The 26,561-nt window shown below is 37.3% G+C and overlaps 1 protein-coding gene across 1 annotated transcript in view; it reads right to left on the reverse strand.

The window, feature by feature from the left end:
* Emcn (endomucin) overlaps positions 1-26,561 on the reverse strand; it is a 91,147-nt gene that overhangs the window by 25,848 nt on the left and 38,738 nt on the right. Inside the window, exons 3-4 of the mRNA XM_060392656.1 lie at positions 24,301-24,372; positions 14,239-14,349 (exon numbers count right to left, since the gene is read on the reverse strand). Of these exons, the coding sequence (XP_060248639.1) occupies positions 14,239-14,349; positions 24,301-24,372 (183 nt within the window). The remainder of the gene's footprint in view (positions 1-14,238; positions 14,350-24,300; positions 24,373-26,561) is intronic.

Genomic DNA, 26,561 nt, shown 5'->3' on the forward strand with positions numbered 1-26,561 from the left:
ATCAGAAGTTGGAGCCTGACGCCCTCAATGCCTGGATCTGATCTCCAGCATTTTCTGGAAAAAAAACAAAAAGCAAAAAGGAATGTGTGCTCCCTTCTTCTTAAAATAGTGGGAAGAGTCTGAAGACAAGAAACTGTTTTTAAATGAACACAACGTTCAAACCTAGGCTTAATTTGGAGAATATAAAAATCTCAGTAAAAATAAATAGTATGGCATATGGCTAAATGTTGGTATCTCTAGTTTTTATTTATAACTGTAAGGACACATATGTGCTATCAGAAGGCCACACTCAGATCTGTAGAGGAAGTGAGGGAAATCAAACCTCAGATGCACGTGGGATGCTTTTGCTAATATCCTCACCATTGGATGATCAGTCAAAGACAGAACTGTTAAAGTCTGTTGTTGAATTTGATCCGGTAGTATGAAACTGTGGTCTGAAAAACTGCAAATATATTTCTAAAGCTAAGTTTAAACATTATCATTTGAATCAGAAAGCTTTACCAGCAATGCAGCAAGTGACGTTGCATATTTCATAGAAAGGATGGCATTTCCAGATAAGAAACTACAGTGGCAAATAAAATGTGATACTAAATGCTGGAGAACGATGTATAGAGCTATTTTTAGATATGATTGTCTATTTCTACTGTAAAATAAATTATCACCAATTTGCATTGTATTACTCTATCATCTGACATTAAGTCAGTGGACACAGACATGAGAGTATTTTTGGTTTGTCTAAACTGGGGCATATGACTAAAACTATTATTCTGCAGATCCCTCCTGTTTGTACCCACAAAGCAAATTATGTCAATAGCTAGCCAGCAGAGGAAGAAAGTTATGGTTAAATCCTCAAGGGAATGACATAGATGAATGATGCAGTTTATAAACTAACATTGACTCTGTATTGACAATGAGAAAAATTAATGTTTTCTGAACTGTGGAACAATAGCATTGCATGAGATAGAGTTTCTATGATGGTTGGAAGGGAACTGTCAATAAGCATGTTATTTCCTTTCAGTTTAATGTTCATGGGGGAGACTATGAGGAATGCAGTGTGTGTGTGTGTGTGTGTGTGTGTGTTCCAGTGTGTGACAGTGTCCTTGTCCTTGCATGTGTCTGTCCAGAGTCCAGAGGCTGATGTTGGGAGTCTAGAATGACGGTGAGGAAGTGCAGGGGGTCACCTCGCCATTGCTTGCCAGCCCCGGGTTAGAATGTATACAGCCATACTTGGATTTTTAGGGTGGCGCTGGAGATCTGTTCATAGGTCTTCATGCTTACACAGCAAGTATTTTACTCAGTGAGCAATTTTCCCATCCCAGATTTAATCTTTTAACTTCTCTCTAGATGAAAACCCTAAGGCTCAGAGGAGATTCAGAGCTGACCAAAGGCCACAACACAAATGAATGTTTGTATTTAAATTATTTTTATTAAAAGGCATTTTGAATTGAGAATCATTACTCATAACCACTAACTCAGCCTTCTCTTGGCATGATCAGAGACACCACTGTTTGCTTTAAGACAGGTGTGGAGCCTTGAAGAACAAAGACTTTGGTGTAGCCCATTATCATGGTCAGATAGTAGCACTTCTAACAACTGAGTCTACTCAGTTAGATCAGCTTCTTTTTGTTTAAAGGTAAACTACACAATAAATTGTAACTAATCATGTGATAAGGAAATTTATTTGGTAATCTATTTATTGTGTATAAATGTTATCATTATAAAGTAGAAAAGCATAACAGTTATAGTATAGATTATTAATGATTTATATATAATATAGAAATATGTTACATATAATTAAGAATATGAAGGCATATTTATGCTATTGAGATGGACTTTCCTGTTTATTTTTACGTAAAGAGTTACATCTTTAGTACTGAATGACGAAGAGTATCTTCAGCATTCTTCAGCTGACTGATGCTTGGTTTGATAACTGTCAATGCTAAGTCTGTCATTGCATATAAGTATGTAGTACAAAATGGCAGAATTATACACATGGCAACTTCTGAACTTGCTTAATCTCTGTCCTAATCTCAGGGCAATATTCATTCAAAATTTTTTTAATAATTAACTGAAGTCAGTAACTCAAAGAGGAACTTTAAAAATCAACATCCCAACACAATACAACCTAAAGATATACCAATTTGATACTTGTATGTTAAGAAATCTTGGAAGAAAATATCAAGTCTTTTCTCCATAGTTAGATTATTATGATTCTGTAAGAATTTTGTGTAGTACATACAGCACTGCCACCACAGCCCTCAGAAAACTAACTGTGTTTAATGTAAAGTTTCCCAACCCCTTTTTGGGGTTGAATGAATTTTTCACAGGGTTTTCTAAGACCATCAGAAAACTCAGATATTTATATTATGATTCATAACAGTAACATAATTACAGTTATAAAGTAGCAAAGAAAAAAATTTTATGGTTGAGGGTTACCACAACACGAGGAACTGTATTAAGGGGTCACAGCATTAGGAAGGTTGAGAACCACTGTTCCAGTGGTTCACCATATCCAAGTTATGAAATATGAATCATGAAATATTTCACTGGATCTAAAAACAAAAGCTTTCTTTAGTGAGATATTCATACTAGAATTGCTTTTAAGCCTTGTGAAGGAAGGAAACCAGAAATTTTCTACCTTCATTCAAGGGACCCAGGGACCACAGACTGTTCACACACAGATGCAAGCCATGGTGGATGGCTTTATTCGTCAGAGAGGAGTGTCCATGGCAACCTACTGAAAGCACTGGAGTTCATTTAGACTTGGGAAAGACCTCAATAATGGCATCCATTAGCTATCCACTAGCTAGTACAGTATTCTCATTTGTAGGGTGCAGCACATTCTGTGTGCCATGATTCACGTGCTAAAACATCTCTGAATGTAAATTGATCAATGCTAATTTCTCAAAGCTAGGATAGCCATTCATCCATATTTTCTGGTTTCTATACCGAGGATTTACTTTTTGTAGATAGTTTGCACTTAATTTTGTTTTACTGAAATGTAAAGGGCATTTGCGGGTTAGGAAATCTTTTCTTTACTGAAGAGATGCACACACGTATCCTCCTACTTTGCAAGAGCCTAGGACTAATATGCATCATGGAGCTTCTTGTCTAAGCAATCTGTCATTAACGATGTTAAAGTTTAGAGCTTTTCATAAAGTACTGGCAGAATGTTCAGCGTGCTGCAGTGGTTTGGGTTGAAATGACCCTATTTAACCCTAATAAGTTATAAATCCTAAAGCCATTTTCATCTTATGTTAGCACAACTTTTTGCAATGTTGGGATGTCTTTTTCCATTTTTAAACTATCCGTCAATTTATATTTAAAGAGTTTTAAATTCTGCATGTAGTTCAGCCACACTTTGGTTCAGTTTAAGACTTTTATAAGAGAAATGTTTAAGCCATTTTATTTCATGTGATATCATTTCTGTCACTATTGTACTTGATTTAAAGCTGAAGAGTCTGACATTTGTATTTACTTCCCTGTTTATTCTTTATTTTCTTCTTTTATTGCCTTATTTTGGATAGAGAATTTAATAAAAAAAAACATTTTTAATTGTGTGTATGTGCACACATGTGCAGGTGGTGCAGGGAGCCAGCGGAGGGCGCCAGAAACCTCTGCAGCTGTAGAGTTGCGAGCAGGCTGATGTGGGTGCTGGGGATGAAAGTGGGCTCCTTGGTACTCTGGGCTGAGGCATATCTTTAGACCCAGACTGAGCTTTATTTTCTGATTACAATTATTCTGTTATTGATCTTATAACTGTGTAGTCATTTCTCTCATCTCGAAAATTATGTTGTTGTTTTCATAGATTTATGTTGTTCCATATATTAAGTCTATTTCATGCTGCAAATGCTCTTGTTATGTTTTAACCAAACTATTAGATCTCTATTGAAGAGACTAAAACAGGGTTAAAAAGAACCAAGTTTTTTTTTTTTTTTTTTTACAAATTGTAATTAACAGATATTAAAATGAGCTTTTTGTATCTACCCATGAGCTTGTCACTCTCAGCACTCTTTTCCTTTATTTAGATCTAAATTTCTGTTGGGTGATATTTCTCTTTTGCTGAATGTCTTCTCTCATAATGAAGTTTCTCAGCTCGGAAGGTCTGCGAAAGTCTCCGCAGAGCAGGAGGGTGACGTCCCTCGCCAGTAGAGAAAATGTTCCTGGTTGTTTTCTGGCAGGCATTGTTCCTGAAGAAGCTGTCATTTCCCGTGCTCCTTTTACTTAATGTGCCATTTTTTTCCAACAGCTTATTTTAAGATTTTCTTTTATCTTTGGTGTGTTTTTTTTTCCTGCTTTTTTTTAAAATTTTAATATTATGCTTATCATGCTTCCTGACTCTCTTGGTTAATTGTTTTTAATTACATTGTCAAAATATTTTTCTGTCCTCCTTTTCTCACTCTTTCTTCCATGAGTTCTATTATATATATCTGTGTCACTGGAGCCCCAAACTTACTATTTTTTATTAATTAATTCAATTTAAATTTAGGTCATAGGCCCCTCACTCTTCTCCCAGTCCCACCCTTCTTCCTGCCTTCCCTCTTACCTATCCCACAGAATAGGGGAGGACCTGGACACCCCAGATCCTCTATTTACTGAGTCCATCTTCGCCCCTTGTGGCCAGGTAGGGAAGTCTCATCAGGGGGACATGATCAAAAAGCCGGCAACATAGTCTTTGTCAGAGATATCCCCCACACCCTTAATAGTGGGTCGACATGAAGCCTAAGATGGCCATTGGACTCTATCCTGTACTATATGACTAAAATCTGCTTATAAGTGAGTATATACCATATGTTTCTGTCTGGGTCTGTATTACCGCACTCAGGATGACCTTTTCCAGTTATATACATTTGCCTACAAATTTCATGATTTCCTTGTTTTAAATGTCTGAGTAGTATTCTGTTGTGGAAATGTACCACAGTTTCTTTATTCATTCTTCAGTTGAGGGATATCTAGGTTGTTTCCAGTTTCTGGCTATTACGAACAAATCTGCTAGGAACTCAAGAAATTAAACACCAAAAAACCCAAATAAACCAATTAAAACATGGGCTACATGGTTGAGAAAATGTCCTTGTTGTATACTTGAGCATCTTTTGGGTATATGCCTAGGAGTGGTATAGCTGGATCTTGAGGTAGCACTATCCCTAATTGTTCAACCATGTTTGTAGCAGCTTTATTTGTAATAGCCAGAATCTGAAAACAAACCAGATGTCCCTCAGTTGAGGAATGGATACAGAAATTGTGGTACATCTACACAATGGAATACTACTCAGCAAATAAAAGTAAGGAAACGAAATTTGCAGGCAAATGGTGGGATCTAGAAAAGATCATCCTGAATTAAGTATCTCAGAAGCAGAAAGACACACATAGTATATACTCAATTACAAGTGGATATTAGACATATACTATAGGATAATCATACTAAAATCTGTACACCTAACAAAGCTAATCAAGAAGGAGAACCCTGGGTAAGATGCTCAATCTTCATTCAGAAAGGCAAACAGGACGGACATTGGAAGAGGGAGAGAACACAGAACAGGACAGGAGCCTACCACAGAAAGACTCTGAAAAACTCTACCCAACAAGTATCAAAACATTTGCTGAGACTCATAACCAAACTTTGGGCAGAGTGCAGGGAATCTTATGAAAGAACGGGGAGATAGAAAGACCTGGAGTGGACAGGAGCTCCACAAGGAGAGCAACAGAATAAAAAAATTCTGGGCCCAGGGGTCTTTTGTGAGACTGATACTCCAACCAAGGACAGTGCATGGAAATAACTTAGAATCTCAACACAGATGTAGCCCATGACAGCTGAGTGTCCAAGAGGGCTATACAGTCCCAGTAATAGGAACAGGGACTGTCTCTGGCATGAACTCATGGGCTGACTCTTTGATCACCTTCACCTGAGGGGAGAAGCAGACTTACCAGTCCACAGAGGAAGACAGTCCTAAATGAGACCTTATAGGCTAGGGTCAGATGGAAGGAGAGGAGGACCTCACCTATCAGTGGACTGGAGGAGGGGCATAGAATAAGAAGAGGGAGAGAGGGTGGGACCGTGAGGGGTTGGAGGAGGAGGCTACAGCTGGGAAACAAAGTGAATAAACTGTAATTAATTAAAATAAAAATTAAAAATGGGATACAGAGCTAAACAGAAAATTCTCAACAGAGGAATCTCGAATAGTAGAGAAGCACTTAAAGAAATCCTTAACATCCTTAGTCATCAGTGAAATGCAAACTAAAAGTAGTCTGAGGTTCCATCTTACACCTGTCAGAAAGGCTAATATCAAAATCTCAAGTGACAACACATGCTGGCAAGGAAGCAGAGAAAGGGGAACCCTTCTCCATTGCTCGTGGGAGTACAAACTTGTACAACCACTTTGGAAATCAACCTGGTGCTTTCTCAGAAAACTGATGGTAGCCATATCTCAAGATCCAGCTATGCCACTCCTGAGCATACACCTGAAAGATGTTCCACTGTATGACAAGGACATTTACTCAACCCAAAACTTACAAAATTATTGTATGTTTTCCGAGGCTTTCTTTGTAGCATTTCTCTTCTAGCCTCTATTGTTATATTCAAATCCACAGCTTTATATTTTATCGATATACTTTGTTGTTGTTTTGTGTTAATTCATTAATTTCACACTGGTTTTTATTAGTTTCTACCTTCCATTTTCTTTTTTGTACTCCAGCTTCTTGAGATTGCTTGCTTAGACAATCAAATCTGGACCACCGTTTTCCTCCCATGCATTTTGGAATTACAGGTTTCACTATAGTGCTGGCTTAAATGCAATACTGGATAAGTTTTGATAAGTTATGTAACATGTGGAGACTTTTTTAACCTTGGCCATGTTATATTATAGTAAAGAGCCCTTGTTTATACGGAGATCATTTGCTTTCTGGAGTTGAGATGAAATGTTTCTTGTTTATCCACCAGATTAATTTCTTTCAGCAGTGTTTACAGGTTTGAGTAGCAGACTTCAATATTGCTTCAATCAAAACTTTATTAAAAATACTTGCAAATAAAAAATCATGCACTGAAATTAAATAGATTCAAAGTCTAAATATTTCAATGAACAGTTGAGAATAGTAAAAACTTTCTTGGTTAAGTTTATTCCTATGTATTTTGTTATTGTGGATATACTAAAATTATTGTCTTATTTTCCTCTAGAGGTCGTTAGTCATCAGTGCAAAATATAATTATTATTTGTTGATTTATACATCCACTAAACTCATTTATTCATCCTAGCTTTTGTTTCAGTTCGTTCTTTTTTGTGGGATATTTAGGATTATTTAATATATAGACACAAGCCTCTCAAATTGAATCTGGGTTTTCTTCTCTTTCTTATTAGCATATATTTTTTTTTATTTCTCTCCATGTCTGCTTGCTCTGGACTTGAGCGCTCTGTTGAAGTCGTGAGACTCATTACATTAACATCCTTAATTCCTGATTTTAGACAGGGCAAGAGCTGGAGGCAGGAACCTGGAGAACTGAAGCAAAACCCTTGGTTCTCGCTTCCCTTGGCTTGCTCACCTTTTCTTATAAAGCCTAGATGCACCTTTGCAGAGATGGTTCTGCCCACCATGCACTGGACCCTTCCATTTCAATCAGAAAATTGTTCCCCAGAGATGCCCATAGGCCAGTTAAATGGAGACAAGGCCTCAACTGAAATTCTATTTTCCCAGGTGACTCTGGTTTGTATCAATTAAAAAAATAGATTGGAGATGGACTTAAGTCATTTTGTCCTGGTGATCCAGGGGCAGAATGCTATATTCTGAACACGCATATTCCAAATATAACGCCTCCCCTCGAAAGCTTATATATTAAATAAACACTGGGTGACCAGCTGGCACTATTTTGGGCAATGATAGAAGTCAGACAGAGCCTTGCTTAAGAAAGTTGGTCACTGATCTCATGCCAACTTCTGATTTCAGTCTTTCCCTGCTGTGGGACGGGGAGTCGTCTTTTCCCCATATTTCCACTGCTATGTTCTTGCCCTCATGACACTCATCAAAACGCCCACATCCCTTAATACAGGACCTGTGAAAGCCAGAGAGTGATGCATGCTCCCAAGCATTACGCCATGCAACGATGTTGACATATGTATGCAGCATAGAAAGGCTATTTCACAGATTTACTCCTTGGATTGTGATGACAGTTGGTAAAGTCTAGTCTCAGTTTCCAACCACACACCTTCAACAATGGTGGCGTAGTGTAAGAGCAAGCCCTAGGAGTGATTTTCGCTATCTAGCCAGAACATGGTCATATCTTCTCCATACTGCTGCCACCTCCAGTCCCTTAAGCTGTGAGTTCATCTTAAAACAAACCAAACAAACAAAACATTGAGACAGAGTCCTGCTAAGTTTCTCAGACTGGCCTTGAATTAATGATGCAACCCTGGCAACTCTAAAGGTGAGGTGCTCTTGTTTCACCCTCTTGGTAGCTAGGATTTCAGGCCTGTACTGCCAAGCTCTTAAGATTCCACACATAAGCAAGGTTATGAAACGTCCGTATTTCTATCCCAAGCCTATTTCACATAGCTCAGTGACCTTCAAGTTCTTCCACACTGTCTCATGTGGTATGTTTTTCTTCCTTGTAAAGTCTCAGTACGCTTCGATTTTAGACACATTTCACCATGTTCTCTTTCTTTATCTATCATCTGGTGATGGGGGCTGATGGTTGTTCCCCACTTTTGCTATTTTTAGTGTGGCTCCAATAAACACAGATATAAGTATATGTCTCCCAGGTATACATATGCATAAACACACACACACACACATATGGAGAGAGAGCAAAAGAGAGGTGGAATTACCGGATCATATGTTAGGTCTGTTTTTAATTTTCTGAGAAACATCCATATGGTTTTCTACTGTTTTTACTAATTTATATTCCCACCAACAACTTACCAAGGTTTCTTTTCTTCCATATTATCATCAACATTTTCATCATTTTAATAAAAGATATTCTAAAATATGAGGTCATATGTCATTATGATTTAAAATGAGTATAGATTTTCAGCCATTATTATTTTCTTATTGAGAAATGACTGAGTATTTTGCTCATTTTCTCAGTGTTTTCTTGCTATTGAGGTGTCTGAATTCTTATTTATTTAGGATCTTAACTTCTTAAATGCATGGTCATTTCAAGTTAGAAGGTTTTTAGTTTCATAAAATATAACAGCTTTGTCCTTTTTTTGTGATTTATTTTGTTATCTGTGATTTTATGGTCATATGCAAGAAACCATTGCCCAGACAAATTTTATGAACTTTAGCACGATGATTTCTTCTTGTACATTCATAGTTTCGTGTCTTTTGAAGATATAAACAAGATCACACTGTTGCTTTTTTCCTTACCATGTACTGTTATTCATTAGATATCACTGTGGTCATTTGGCCTTGTATAGACAAGAGCTTGATTCCTACTCTAAGGCCACCTAAGTCCCTTTCATTTCTATCACCAGGCATACTCTTTGCTAGTCAACATAAACTCTATATGTTTGTTTTCAGCTTCTCTTCTGTGGGCATCATATGCTCATTTTCCCTTAATTCAGCTCTCCCTGCTAAATGACACTAAGAGGGTATTGTTGACCTCAGGGAAACTGGCCACATCACCACTTACTTCTTTCTCTGTCTTTTTATAAATAATACACCGACTTGTTATTACCCGGTTAATGTTTGTCTACTATGCTGTCTTTTTCATCTGCTACTAGGCTGCTCCTTTGCAGTTATTGTCCAACACACAGGTGCTCATCCGAAAAAGTGTTAGTGAAAAAATTCATTCAACAATCCCATGTGCCTTTAACCGTTATTTCAGAGGAATGAATTGATGATGCTTTCTGTTTTTAAAATTCTATAATTTTAGGAGCTTATCTCATACAGACAGAATAAAAGAATAGCATGAGAGAAATAAATGTGATTCAAAGAGAATGCTAAAAAATGGAGATTTTGTTCTTCTGTAGAGGAAGTTAAGTAACAGGCTTCATTAGCTCTTATCTCCTAAATAATACCTGCCTTTCTCTGGATTTTAGGATTGCTTTAGACACACATACTTCCAGCCCATAATAATGACTTGAGAAACATAAGGCTTCTTTCTTATGATTTCACAATAATTTTATTCTATTTTTTAAATATTTTTATTTTTTAAAAATTTATTTTTATTTTTTTATTTATTACAATTTATTCACTTGGTATCACATCTGTAGCTCCCTCCCTCTTCCCCTCCCATTTCCGCCCTCCCTCCCTCATCTGCTCCCATGCCCCTCCCCAAGTCCACTGATAGGGGAGGTCCTCCTTCCCTTCCCTCTGACCCTAACCTATCAGGTCTTATCAAGACTGGCTGCATTATCTTCCTCTGTGGCCTGGTAAGGCTGTTCCACCATCAGGGGAGGTGATCAAAGAGCCAGCCACTGAGTTCATGTCAGAGACAGTCCTTGTTTCCTTTACTAGGGAACTCATTTGGACACTGAACTGCCATGGGCTAAACCTGTGCAGGGATTCTAGGTTATCTCTATGCATGGTCCTTGGCTGGAGTATCAGTCTCAGAAATCAGCCCAGATTTTTTGATTCTGTTGCTCTCCATGTGGAGCTTCTGTCTCCTCTAGGTCTTTTTTATAAGATTCCTTCTTTCATAACATTCCCTGTACTTTGCCCAGCCTTTGGCTATGATTCTCAACCTCTGCTTTGATACCTTGCTAGGTAGAGTCTTTCAGAGGACCTCTGTGGTAGATTCCTGTCCCGTGCCTTGTATCCCTGATCTCCTCCAAGACTTTATATATTAATGGGTGTTGGATTTTGTCAAATGCTTTTTCAGCATCTAAGGAGATGATCATGTGGTTTTTCTCTTCAGTTTGTTTATATGGTGGATTACTTTGATGGATTTCTGTATATTGAACCACCCCACGTTCCTGGGATGAAGCCTACTTGGTCATGGAGGATGATATCTTTTATGTGCTCTTGGATTCGGTTTGCAAGTATTTTATTGAGTATTTTTGCAACAATGTTCCTAAGAGAGATAGGTCTGAAGTTCTCTCTCTCTCTCTCTCTCTCTCTCTCTCTCTCTCTTTTGGTTGAGTCTTTACGTGGTATAGGTATCAAGGTGACTGCAGCTTCACAGAATGAGTTTAGTTATTCTTCTTCTGTTTCTATCTTGTAGAATAGTTGGAAGAGAATTGAAGTTAGCTCTTCTTTAAGGTCTGGTAGACTTCTGCACTGAAAGCATCTGGCTCTGGGCTTTTTTTGGGAGGGAGACTTGATGACTGCTTCTATTTCCTTGGAGATATAGGACTATTTAATCTATTTACCTTATTTTTATCTTGATTTAACTTTGATAAATAGAATCTATCAATAAAATTGTCAATTTCTTTTAGATTTTTAAAATTTTGTGGCATATAGGCTTTTGTAGTAAGACCTAATGATTGTTTGGATTTCCTCAGTGTTTGTTGTTATGTCCCCCTTTTGTTTCTGATTTTGTTGATTTGGATAGTTTCTCTCTGCCTTTTAATTAGTTTGGCTAAGGGTTTGTCTATCTTGTTGATTTTCTCAAAGAACCAGCTCTTGGTCTCATTGATTCTTTGAATTGTTTTCTCTGTTTCTAATTCATTGATTTCAGCTCAGAGTTTGGTTATTTCCAGTTGTTTATTCCTCTTGGATGTGTCTGCTTCCTTTTTGCTAGGGCTTTCAGGTGTGCTGATAAGTTGCTTGTATGAGATATCTCAAACTTCTTTGGGGAGAATTTTAGTGCTATGAACTTCCCCCTTAGCACTGCTTTTATTGTATCCCAGAAATTTGGGTAAGTTGTGCCTTCATTTTCATTGAAATTTGGGAAGTCTCAGGTTTCTTAAGTTCTTTTTGTTTGTTTGTTTTTTATATATATTTTAATTTTTTATTAATTATACTTCATTCACTTTGTATCCCCTCTGTAGCTCCCTTCCTCCTCCACTCCAATCTTTCCCTTTCTCCTCCTTCTCCACCCATGCCCCTCCCCAAGTCCACTGATAAGGGAGGTCTTCTTTTCCTTCCTTCTGAGCCTACTCTATTAGGTCTCATCAGAAGTGTCTGCATTGTCTTCATCTGTGGCCTGGTAAGGCTGCTCCCCCCTCAGGGGGAGGTGATCAAAGAGCAGGCCAATCAGTTGATGTCAGAGACAGTCCCTGTTCCCATTACTATGGAACCTACTTGGACACTGAACTGCCATGAGCTACATCTGTGCAGGGGTTTTAGGTTATCTCCACGCATGGTACTTGGTTGGATTATCAGTCTCAGGAAAGACTCCTTTGATGCTGGGAATGTAAACTTGTACAACCACTCTGGAAATCAATCTGGCATTTTCTCAGACAGCTAGGAATAGCGCTTCCTCAAGATCCAGTTATACCACTCCTAGGCATATATCCAAAAGAGGCTCAAGTACACATTAAGGACATTTGCTCAACCATGTTTATAGCAGTTTTATTTGTAATAGCCAGAAGCTAGAAACAACCCAGATGCCCCTCAACTGAAGAATGGATACAGAAATTGTGGCACATCTACACAATGGAATATTACTCAGCAATAAAAAACAAAGAAATCATGAAATTTGCAGGTAAATGGTGGGAACTGGAAAAGATCATCCTGAGTGTGCTATCCCAGAAGAAGAAAGACATACATGGTATATACTCACTCATATAGACACGTAATATAGGATAAACCTACTAAAATGTGTACATCTAAAGAAACTAATCAAGAGGGAGGAATCTGACTAAAATGCTCAATCCCCATCCTGAAAGGTAAAGAGGATGGACATCAGAAGAAGAAAACAGGAAACAAGTTAGGAGCCTGACACAGAGGGCCTCTGAAAGGCTCTGCCCTGCAGACTATGAAAGCAGATGCTGAGACTTATGGCCAACCGTTGGGCATAGTACAGGGAATCTTATGAAAGAAGTGGGAAATAGTAAGATCTGGAGAGGACAGGAGCTCCACAAGGAGAGCAAAAGAACCAAATACTCTTTTACGTTCTTAACATCAGCCACAAACTTAAAATGAGAGAACTGTCAGAGCTTTGCCAACCAGCAATCAGGGGACAGGGTTGCTGAGGATAATACTTTCTTATATTTTGTGTATAATTCATTCAGTAAGCAAAATAGCCCTGATGTTCAAATTTGATTATTGGAGCTGTAGAATAAAGGTAGAAATTGAGTTATACAAATCCATTCACTTTATTCTTTGTCAAAAGCATTTTGCTAAGTCTATGTTCTCATTTCAACTCTAATTTTGGATATTTATAAATTTTTAAGAAATATTTCTGTCATTCTGTTGACACTCTGAATTATCAATGAATTGTTTATCAGTTTGGGAAGAACTCTTCAAAACACTGCCTTTTAGTCCATGAATATGTAATGTCCACTTATTTAGATATTGACTTAATAGAGTAATGACTGCTTTAGGGGAGAGGCACTGCATTTGCATCATTGAAATTATTCCTAAATATTTTGTACTTTTTGGCATTATTTTATATGGAATAATTTTTAATTTTTTGGATGGACATTACTAAAATATAAAATAAGATTTTAATGTCTTGCATTTTGTGTTAAAATTGTGATTATTATAATTTTATTGTTAGTTTTATTTTCTATCTAGATAACTTTTCCATATGCTAATAAATATTAATTTTTCTTTTATACCTGAATAGTGCTCTTTGTCTATTTGTCAGTCCTTTAGAGCCTTTAGCTATAGTGTTTAGCAGAAACAATGAGAAGGAATGTCTTTGCCATGTTTTAGATCTTAAAGAGGAAACATTAAATCTTTCAATCTTTCCTGAGTTTGGAAAATTTGATTTACTTTATTTTCACAATATATTGAAGACATTCTCTGTTTCTGTTTTCTTCATGTGAATATTTTCAGTTTCTTCCAATGTTATGTCTTTTCACATTATAGCTTCATGAATAATTTTCAGTGAGTTGTTTTCTGAGAGAATGTTAAAATTTTATCAGAGCTGTGTATCTTGCTCAGTGACTGTCCTCATGAAGACAAATGACTTAGCAAATGACTACTCAACCGTATCTTAATTTCTACTGGCATCCATACCATTGTGGCTGTGAGTAGACTGTATGTTAAAAATGCAATCAAGACAAAGTGTTGTCTTATTTGATGGTGAGTAGAAGGAAGCACGGGTGGAGTGTGGATCTTTTGAAACTGGGATAGAGAACATTCTGAGGCTAGCCCTACCCAATAGGACAGTCGAGGAGCACTAATCGTCATACTCACTTTTGTGCTGAGAAGTTGGTACTGTTAAAGTAGCATTTGAAACTGGAAGGTTTGGCACTGTTGCGTTCGTATTGAGGACATTGTTCTTCATGGCAACTTGAGTTGTTATTCCTGTTAGGTGAAGAAAAAGAACATCTATCAGGAATACAGTAGCTAGTTTCATTAAAATTTATGCTCACATCCACTTACAAGTTCAAGGTCCATTACCAAAAATATTTGGACCAATATCAAGAAATCTACCATTCTAATGGTCACCATCAGAAAGATGAAGGTAGTTACTTAAGATAATGTAGAGCGACATTAAAATAGCTTATTTTTGCTACATCTGCTCTCATATGTTATACTATTAATTATATAAAAATCAATTAAAAATTTTGTATGTTTGAGACCCAGAGAGCTCAGTAATTTCTCCAACCAAAAAACTTTCATGTGAAGAGAATCATGTCTGGAATCTACCCATGATCATCACTACTAGAAAGAGGAGGGCATGGATATAGCAGCAGTTAAAGAAGGCACTATAGTTCTCTTATTGCCTAGGAGTAAATTTAATGCACATAAAAGAGCCAGAGAAGAGGGGGCATGAAAAACAATAAAATCTATTCTAAATTATATTTAGTCAGTGTTAAAGGAAAATTAACAACAAAGGTAAACCAATAGGTTTTAAAAATAATACTGGAATAAGTTGACTTGAAAAAAACCTATATTTGTATAATTATTTTTGAAATGACCAGTGCTCAATGTTTTCAAAGTTCAACATAGGGACATTAGGCAATAAAGAAATTAATAATTTCCCATTAGTGAACAATGTGTGCTATAGATATGAAGATAGCTGAAACTAGGCAGGAAAGCAGTTTAGACAATTCCTATTACAGAATGGGATGGAGCAGAGTTTTCTGATGACCGCTAGTGTAGTAAGTCTTGAAATTATGACAACAAGCAAGATTCTATAAAGCAAATTATTAGTGCTACTGAGGTATTATGTTAGAGAAACCAATAGTTTCAAAGGGTTCTTGAATAGTGGATAAATGCATCCTCAGGTAAAAACACTTCAGAATTTAATGTGCAAATGAAACTGAAATAAAATCAAACCAAACAAAGCAATCTACATTGTTTGTTATGTATACGGGGAAAAATGTAGAAACAAGTTTATACTCAGAGGCTTCACCAAATGTAAAACTGAGGAAGTACTTGAAAAAGTAGTCTTGGATCTTATTACAGAAGAACAGACAATTGATGTTGTTGATACCTCCAAAATAGGAAGGATGTGCCCCTCAAGCCCCAAGAGCAGACTAAATGAGATACGTAGGAATATGCCTAAGTGATTAAATAAAGATTTTTAATAAAAGTTGAAAAGTACTGCTAAAAATCTAAAAACACACATCACACATACAAAACGAGAAGTCCTTTTAAGTTCATGAATTTTAAAAGTATCCATATTACATGCAAAAGTATTCACATTACCCAAAGCAAACCATAATTAATGACTGTCCATCAAAGTATCAATCACATTCTTTATAAAACCATTTTAAAAATCCTAAAAGCTCATATGGCAGTGCAAGAAACTATGATGATCAAAAGTAAGCCATGAGCAGAAGACAGGCCCTCTTACTACCTCACGTTAGAATACACCACAAAGCTACAGCAGTCACACAACAGGGTACTGGTATAAAAACAAACAGAGCAAGAATAAAGCAGAGATCCTTGAGAACATTCTCCACACCTACAACCAACTGATTCTCAACCAAGTTACCAAAAATATTCATTGAATAAAGAACAATAAACGATTCTGGAAAACTAGATATTCTTAAATGGAAGACTGAAATGAACCTTACCTTATTCTCTATTCAAAAAGCAACTTAAAATATATCAAACAATTAAATGTAAAACTTGAAATTCTTAAACTAACTGGAAGAAAACTGGCAGCAAATCACTTCATAACATTTTTTTCCTAACAATGACTGTCTGGGTTGGACCCATAACACAGGAAGAGAAGCAGAAATTGATGAGTAAGATTATATCACTTGCCAATTATTTGTGTTCAAAGAAATGATGCACAGCCAGGAGCTATGTAGAAGTTTTCTAGATCAGAAGCTAAAAACAGGAATGAGATAAATAGAAAAACCAGGGATCCAAGACATGACCAGGAATCATCACTTTAACGCAGAACTCTGTAGATGAGAGTGGCACAAAAGGGAACCCTCAGGTCAGGGCTCATTACTCATGGAGGGAGGATTGAGGGAGTCTTGGATGTTGTGAAGATTATATATTTTGAAATGTATATAGCAGACCTGGAGTGAGCAGAGTGAAGGTGCAGAGCAGGAGACTAGCACAGAGGGAAAGGTTTGGCATTTCTGGTACCACATGCAGAAATGCTCCAGCATGGGCTTGAGGAAAGAAAGATGGACGATTATTAACACATGAGCACTGCTGCACTGATTTGCCGATGGACTATTTTGGTTTGCACACATATACTGGAGGCTGTAGCTAAGGAGTTCTGCTACCCCAGAGGAAAAGGAGATGCATCTTGAGGCATGCCTTGAAACTTGCACATTTCATTCAGACCGGTTTTCTAATTTCCTCAGATTACAGAGTGTGCCTCCCTTGGACTGAATGTAACTTGTAACTTCAGAAGATGCTATATACATTAAGTTCAATAAGCAAAATTTAATATTTTAATTAAATTCAGAGGATGCTATGTACTTTAAACTCAATAAGCAAAATTTAATATTTTAATTAAATTCCTTTAAAAATTTAAATCTTATAGACTATACATTTTAAATGGGATCACATGCTCTTTTGATACTTATCTATACTATGTAATGTTGAGATCAAGGTAAACATGTTTCCCCAAATATGGTAATTTCTTTATGATTAGAAGCATTTTAAAAACCTTTTTAGAACCTTTTTTATGACAGTATATTTTTATCTATACTCACCATATTGTATACCAGAATAGCAGACCAGAAATTTTTACTCTGACCTTAGCTTTTGTCTAATTCTTCCCCTCTCCTAATCTTCTTAGCTTCTAGTAGCTAGCTACCTTAGAATCTCAGCTTCTATGACAATTATTTTAGATTATACATGTAATTTAGATTGGTGCGATGTGTCTTCCTATGTCTGGCTTAGTAAACTTAACATAGTGTCCATCTCTATCTCTTTTGTCCGGATTTCATTATTTTTCTGGTTAAATATTATTCCACTGTGTGTCTGACCACAGTCTTAGAAGTCCGTTATTAGTTCCTGGTCTTTGGATGGGTTCTATTCTTGACAATTGCAAATGGTAATATCATGAGCATGGGTACATGAGATGGTCATTTCATTTCCCCTGGATGTCTACCCAGCAGTGAGGTTTCTGGATCATATAGCTGTTTAAGTCTTAATTATCTTGAGAAATGTTTATATGATATTACACAATAATGTCAACATTAAGTGCATATATATATATATATATATTACCAGCACCATGTTTATTTCTTTCTGATAACAGCCTTTCTTAGTGGGGCAAAGGGGCTCCTCATTTTGCTTTTGGCTTGCGTTTTAATTTATAGGAGAATAGTAACACCAAGATAATAATGATTTTACTGTTCAAACCCATGGTTTTGAAATTCATGTCTTTTGAAATCTCAGATCTTGGTGTCTGTAGCACATGCAAGAGAGAAAGTGCAAAGCACTTTTATCTGTATAGGAGTTGGAATAAAGTGAATTTAGTATGGAGCATGCTTGAAGTAGTCCTATCAGTACCATATTAACAGTAAGAGGAACTGACTTTAGTCAACCATTGTTTAGTGTTGCGCAGGATAAAAGTGGAAGATTAATTTCATTGTTCTGAAAATTTCAATGTGAGACTAGTTGGGAACTGAATTTATTATGAGGAAAAATGAGTAGGGGTGTGGATTATATTAGTAATTTACTGTGAACTACAAGAGACTGACTTAAGGGAAAAGGCTTATTATTTTTAATTGTATAGAAGGATGGTAACCTGCTTTATACATTTAGAACTCTGTGATGGAGAGTGCTATTTTATCTAATACCCACAGTGAAATCATCCTTCTTGAATAAATTTGACACATGAAAATGATAGCACTGACTAAGGCCTATGCTGCTGAATGTTACAGTTGGAAAATGATATTTTCCTTAACTTTATTTTTAAAAGATGTTCCTACTTACTTATGGATAAATTAATTCTAAAAGGTGATGGTTCTGAATATTAAGAATTATAAGACAACTGTAGAAGAAATAGAATATAAGAAAAACAGATATATCCCGCTCATGGATCAGAAAATTAATATGGTTAAAAAAATCTCTGTAATTCACAGAACAATGTATAAATTTGATGCAAAAACCCAATCACATTCTTCATACAAACAAAGAAAAATCCTAAAATACAAATGGGACCACAAAAAAAATCCAATAAACCAAAGAAATTTTGAGAAAGAATAGAAACTAGAAACCATCATGCTTTCTGATTTTAGACTGTATTACAAAGCAACAGTAATCAAAATGACATGTTATTTGTATAAATCATATACATACAGTAAAAAAATAAAATAAAATAGAGATCCAGGAAATAAAACCAAAAGTGCATAGTCAAATAATAGTTGACATGACAATTAGAGGTGAGACTAGAGAAAGAATAAGCTCTTCAATAAATGTTGCTGAGGAAACAGATTATCATAATTAAAAAATGAAACTGGATTTTCATCTAATACGACAAACAAAAATAAACACAATGTTGATAAAAGGCCTAAATGTGTTATGACATTATAAAAATTCTACAAGAGAATATTCCAGAGATTCTGAAAAACAGACCTTGTTGTAGAACACAAAGCAAATATCAACAAATATAAGGAAACTGAATTTATTTCTTATATTTTACCCAAACACAGTAGATAGAAACTAGAAATCATCATCAAATGATCTATAGAAAATAAAGTGTAAATATTGAACAGCATACTACTTGAATGACGCAGGATCATCAAGGAAACTAGGAGCAAAATTTAAAATTCCTAGAACTGAATGATAATGAAAACATGACTTATCAGAAACCTTGGGACACAATGATATCCTTAAGAGAGAAGCTTACAGCTACAAGTGTTTGCAGTTAAAAAATTAGAGAGAGAGAAAAAAAGATACATCTGAAGGTCACAGAAAACAACAGGCCAAATGCCAACCAATAGAAATTAGAAAGATCAGGAGAAATGACTGAAGCAGAAAAGGGGAGAACAGTACACAAATTGAATGAGGTAGTTGATTCTTTGAAAGGACAAATGAAATTACAAAAGCGAAGCTGAACTAACAAAACAAAACAAAATGAAGGCTAAAATTGCTACACTGGAAATGAAAAGGGAGACATCATGACAGACACCAGTGAACTTCAGAAGACCTTTAGGACATATTTAGAATCCTATATTCAAACAAACTAAAAAAATGTATATGAAGCAGATAATTTTCTAGAGACATGATCTAACAAAATGTAATTAAGAAGATATAAGCAATTTAGGTTAGTGTGTAACAATGAGATTGAAACACTAGTTAGACAGTGTCTCAACAAAGAAAAGACCAGAACTGGATAAACTCACCTCCAAAATTCTAGCAAATTGTTATAAAAAGAGCTAATACGATATTGCTCAACCTCTTCTTAAGATAGAACGGGAAGGAGTGCTACCTGACAGCTAATAGTCAGGGACAGATTTCACTACTGTCTGGATTCACTCCATACCTTCTAGGATAATGTTAAAGAGCTTACAGTAAGATCATGGGTTGTCTGAATGTCTGCACTAAATGTCCTAGGAAGATGTTTCCGAGAACTGCCAGAGACGGAAGCCCTTTATGTAGGTGTTACTACCTAGATACCAATAGCAGGTAAAATCACAAGCACAAAAGAAGCCACAGAAAACCCTCACTGATGAATATGCATGTAAATATTCCCAATCAAACACTGGCAAAGCAGATTCCTGGGGTGTGTATTTTCTTAAAAGCTGTATGATAAAATTAACTCAGAGCTACCATAGATTTAAGACATTTACACACTCTTTGTTAGGACTGCCATTATTTTAAAGTTTGCTATTGTTCTTACAAACTCCCAGGAGAACAGGATGCCTTTAGAACAGCAATAGCTGGCAGAGATTCACATTCAAGGACGATTTGAAGTCAGTACTTTACAGAAATTCTGTTTCTGTAACAAGATAATCGTCAGGGTCAGATTTAATTAACGTCTGTATTCCCTCAACACCTTCTGGGACAACATTAAAGAGCTTATGGTAAGATTGTACGTTGTCCTGATGTCTACAGTAAATATCCTAGGGAGATATTTCCAAGCATTAGCAGAGGCTGAAGCAGCAGATTCTTTTGGCCTGTCTCTTTGGGGTGAAAAGAAGTTAGTGTACTTTGTCACTTAATTCCGGGATTGCGCCAGAGGGAAAGAAACTATACGTGAAGGAATATAGGCCAAACTAAGATTCATTTCTGTCCAGAATTCTTTCCTTGGAACAAGGGCTCAAGACACTCAAACCTACCTACAGGGGTCCCAAGGATGCTGAAGAGAAGAGAGTAATAGCCACAGGTGAGTAGTGTTTGACAATTTAAAAAATACTTGTGTGTGTGTGTGTGTGTGTGTGTGTGTGTGTGTGTGTGTGAGCGTGGTCATGCACACATACCAGAGATGTGGCATTTGAGAGCTGCCTATGTGAGGGTTGGGAACTAAACCGGGGTCCTCTGCAAGAGCATCATATACTCTTACCCACTAAGCAATCTCTCCAGACCCCGGGTTTGAACTTTTAAGAAGACAAAAAATGGGAGAGACTTTTTTATGTGCCGTTGGACAAAATAGGTTCTTTGGACTTGGACACACAGCAAAGTTCTCACTCTTACAGAGTGTAAAAGGACCCTTGGTGAGCTGTGGTTGGGGACCAGAGCACATTGTTCCTTAGACCTTAGCTGGGTGACTGAATCACCAGACATTTTTATTTTCTAACCCCATTTACAAAGATGAAATACAAAGATGGGGTAGACCTAGGGCCAGGGATGAAGTATCACTTTAAGTAAAGGGCCATTCCAGTTCTTTTTGACGTGGTCTTGTGTATAATGAAATTTTTAGACATCAAATAAGTTGCAGTAGTTTGGAATCATCAAAGGGATTCAAAATCGGAAATTTAAAAAAATGCCTTCCTTCAGGCTGGAGAGATGGCTCAGCAGTTAAAAGCACTAGTTGCTTTTACACAGGACCTAGGTTCAATCCCCAGTATGTATGGGGTGGCTCACAGTCATTTGTAATTCCTGGTCAGGGCATCAGTTACTCTCTTCAGGCTTCTGTGGTACCTGGTACATATACAGAACACAGACATATATGCAGACAAAATACTCATGCACATAAAATAACAATACATAAATATAAAAATAATAGAGTCCCCTGTTTTTTTCCATGATGATTTTGGATAGCAAATATTAGTAGTTTTTTTTTTCTTTCTCTCTTGTATTTATTATTTTTGGGGAGGTCTTGCATATCTCAGAGCCATTAGCAACAACTTCTATGGGTTAACCTTGAAAGCTTTTGGTGCATTTGAACTGCCCTAGTGGAGACTGAAGTTTATAGAAACTGAATACCAAGCAGACAAAATAGATTTAATTGGGAATAGTGCTACCACAAGACCCAGCTATACCCCTCCTGGACATATACCCAAAAGATGCTCTACCACACAACAAGGACACTTGTTCAACTATGTTCATAGCAACATTACTTGTAATAGCCAGAATCTGGAAACAACCTAGATGTACTTCAACTGAAGAATGGATAAAGAAACTGTGGCATATTTACACAATGAAATTCTACTCAGCTAAGAAAAACAAAGAGATCGTGAAATTTGCAAGCAAATGGATAGAATTAGAAGAGATCATCCTGAGTGATGGAATCAGACTTAGAAAGACACACATGGTATGTACTCACTTATACATGTATTTTAGCCATATAGTACAGGAACAACCATATTACAATTGACAGACCCAAACAAGATAAGTAACTAGGAGGACCCAAGGGAGAATGTTTAACTCCCACTCAGAAATAGAAATAGAATAGACAACAGAAGTAGTTGAAGAGAGGGAACAGTGTAAGAAAGGAAGCCTGGAGAGGAATGAGGGTCTATATCAAACCTGGGGAGAGCAGGGTTGAGAAGACAGAGGACTTGCAGAGAGAAGAGAAACCTTGGGCAGGGACTTCTCTGTGACAAACTGGAGACCTACAACAGGGTAGGCTCCTGGGAGGATATGGGGGTGACTGCAGCTAAGACTCCTAGTAACAAGGGTCATAGAGTCTGAAGAGGCTACCCTCTAACTAGACAGGACTCCTAGTGGAGGGAGTGAAACACCAACCACCCACAAAAAATTCAACCCAAAATTTACCCTGCCTGAAAGATGTGCAGGGACAGAAATAGAGCAGAGATTGAGGGAATGTCCAACCATGACTGGCCCAGCCTGAGCCTCGCCCCATGGCAACTCCTGACATGATTAACGATACTCTGCTGTGCTCAAAGACGGGAGCCTAGAATAATTGTCTTCTGAATCGATGCACCCAGCAGCTGATGGAAACAGATGCAGAGACCCACTGCGAATCATTGGTTGGAGCACAGCAAACCTTGTGGAAAAGTCGGGGGAAAGATAGAAAGACCCAGAAGGGTCAGGAGCTTCACAAGAAGGCCAACAGAGCCAACTAATCAGGGCCTAGCGTGCCTGTGCAGACTGAAGCATCAACCAAGGACCACGCATAGACTGGACCTAGTCTCCCTATACTGGTGTAGCCGACGGGCAGCTCGTTCCTCATGTAGGTTCCTTAGTAAGGGGAATGGGGGCTGACTCTGACGTGGACCCAGTTGCCTACTTTTCCCTGGCAGGGCTACCTCGACAGGCCAGAGGGGAAAAGGCTGCCCTCAGTCCTGATGCAACTTGATAGGATGGAGTGGCTGGGGGCAGGGCTCATTTTCTCTGAGGAGTAGGGGAGGGGCAACAGGGGAAACGAGGAGGGAGGGTGGTAATGGGAGGAGAGGAGGGAAGGGGCTCTAAGAGGGACGTAAAAAGAATATATAAAATTTTAAAAAGAAGTTTTTAAAGGTGTCACAGTTAGTTTCAAGTTCACATAAAACTGTACGACGCTTGGTACAGAAGTCTTAAGGATTGCGTCTGGTGGTAAAAGAAAAAAAAATGTATCTAAGTCCATCTTCTTCCACGCTTACCCTTCGCTCTCCAAGTAGCGATTCGACTCCTACTTGTCTGCCGTGTTGGCATGGGGTGTTCTTCATAAGATCTTAAGTAGAATGTTTTCTTATGAAAAAGAGGTTAGACAAGGGCAGCCTCATTTAATAGTGGGTTTCTTAAATCAGTAACTTGCCGTTGTAATACAAAGAAATCCCCAAATCTTTAAAAAAAATGCAGAGAAAGGAACACATCCCAACTTAATCTAATGAGCATTACTGTGATAATAAAAGAAGAGAGAGGTCTCAGGAAAACTATAAGCTTAATATTATATCTCTTAAGAAAATTTTCAGCAAAATAATATAAATAAAACTGGCCTCATGAAAAGTATTCCACAGTGTGATCAAGAAGGAAGTTTGCCAACTGAGCAAAGTTAATTCAACATGCAGCAGTCAAAGTTCCATGCCATGTTTATAAAATAAACGATGAAAACATGACAGCTTCAATGTATTTAGAAAACACATTTTTGAAAACTCAAAATTCTTGCATGATAAAAGCGTCTTTAAAATCTAGTAGGAAGGGTTTAATAGCACACTAAATGGTGAGATCCTGGTAACTTTTTCTTGTAGTTAAGAAGAAAGCAATGATGTTTCCCACCACCGTTCAGCATTATTCCAATAGCTCTACCAAAGGATAATGACAAACAATAAACCTAAGTAGGTCAAAGGCGTTGACTTCAGAAATGAAGACCTAACCCTTTCTTCTTATTCAGATGACATCAGATTGTCTATAGAAAATCTCATCGGTTACACACACACGCACACGCACACACACACACACGTATAAATTCAGCAAGAACAACAAAAACAAATCAATACTCACCTTCATGTTTTGCTGTTGTCGGTGAAGTAAGTGCTGGCACCAAAGACGTGGATAATTCACTGTTAGTTGTTCCTAGTTTGATAAGATAGATGATATTATTATCAACCACAATCTCATCTCATCTGCCAAGGAATGAATAAAAGTCAGGTTTAGAAATGGTCTGCAATCAGTCTTCAGACTACTAAGTGACCCTTGTCTTTTGCTGTTTTCCAGCTTATTTTTTTTCTAAAGAGGAATGCAAGGATTGAATTATTGAATGAGTGATTTAAACTCACATGCACTTGTACACGTGTGCACGCACACGCGCGCAGACACACGCACCACTTTTAGAATGAATGAACCAAACAGCAAGTTTATATTGCATATTATTACCTGGGTATCATCAAAAGTGAGAAAAAGTATTGCAAGAATTAAATTTCAGTGATTTAAAAATTGTTTTACTTTTCTCTGTGGGGAAAAAAAAAAGATCCAGGCAAAAAAATCATGAACTGTGATTTTTTATTTCTGAATTATATTTCATTTCCTTAATTTAGTCATTCATGGTAATGAAAATTCTATATAAGCCAAACATAGAAGAACTTGGAAACTTGTGTAATTAATCTCCTTATTCATTAGATGGTCTTTGGATTCCTGTAATTCAAACATCAGAGGCCCAAATAGCTCTTCCTTCTAGTGTGACATGCAAGTGTGAGGCAAGATTATAATGCGTTTCACAGTAAACATGGTTTATTCCTGAGTACTGGAGGGCATTGAAAAGTATGTTGAGGAAGAAGCAAATGATACGAAAGAGCAACTGTCAAGATCACGGGCTGTGTCAACTGCATAAGCCACACCCCTGTCCTTTGCTGATCTTCACACGCTTGGCACTTTTTTTTATTTAAAAGGATATTTATTAAAGGCCAGGAATTATTCTTGAACTTGCTCAGAGTGAAAAGTTGCTAGAAGTGGACATTGCCTGGGAAATCCTGGAGGAAGCCCTGCTCAGACAAGTCTCATATTCATAGGGTGTCTGTGTGCATGAATGAGTGTGTGTGTGTGTGTGTCCGTCTGTCTGTGTGTGTACATATATGTGTACACTTGTGTCCCTGGGGTAAGAACAGTAACACCTTTGGTCTGTTGCTAATTCATAAGTAACCACTTACAAACCTGTGTAGCACTGTACTTATGGTAGGCTGAACTTCTCTTTATGTGCTGGGAACGCATTAAAATTTTTAGGAATAAATGCAAATCATCATTACGAAGAACTAACGGTCACAAGTGGAAGCTGCGATTTGTGTCAATTTCAATTTCATAAACAAGCAGTTTCAAAAAATTGTCCAGAGAAACAGACAAGCTGGCATAAACATAAGCGGATACTGCAGGAATGTATAAAGGATGACGTCTCACGACTCCATTACTGTTTAGCGAACTCATATTTATAACATTTTCCACAGATGGCTCATTTTCAACCCAGACTTGCAGATAGAAAGACAAGCGAGAAGAGGAGAGACACTGCGGAGAAAGATGAGGTACACAATCCTGTTGAGGTTCCACCTAAGCATACGGGGAAGTTTGTGAGACTACTTTAAAAACAATCTATTCTTTACATATGTCTGTATTCATTTTCTACACATCAGACATGCCACTTAACCAGCAGCGTAGCAGGGCCTCATCCGAAACAGCTGGCCGGAAATACCTCTCCGACTGTACTTGAAATTTGATGCCCGTTGTGTGCTTGCGGTTTTAATATTGGTTCTGAAAACTTTCTATTCTTTCGGTGAATTTGTCTCATTCACACCACTTCACTGCCAACTGTCCTCTTTTACACAAAGGGAGCGCAGAGTCAGAGAGGTACCCACTGAGTAACGGCTGGCACCTACTGCCACGTGGCTGACGGAGTTCAATCCCCAAATCCATACAGGAGAAGGAGTGTGTGTGTGTACAAAAGGGATAAATATAGTGTAATAAAAGTTATAAAATTAAAAGAGGAAGCGAATCTACATCTTTGGGTGTCTATTCCCACTACCTTTTCTAAATAGAAAGAGAAAGAAGCTGTCTTTGATGGTCATCCAACCCTATCCAGCGGTGAAATGAGAAGAGAAAATTCACATTCAAATGAGCTTGTTTGAATCCTTTAATCTTAAAATCTTTCAATTGCGTATTCCGGTAGCTGAGTTGATGTATAGCGGAGAACCTATACGGGGCTTTTGTTTGAATTTTTTGCCAATTATATCATGTTGATAATACTACACCTGAACTCCAAAGTGAAGGCATTGACTTGC

Source organism: Meriones unguiculatus, chromosome 10 (assembly GCF_030254825.1).
Source record: "Meriones unguiculatus strain TT.TT164.6M chromosome 10, Bangor_MerUng_6.1, whole genome shotgun sequence".
Classification (NCBI taxonomy): Eukaryota; Metazoa; Chordata; class Mammalia; order Rodentia; family Muridae; genus Meriones; species Meriones unguiculatus.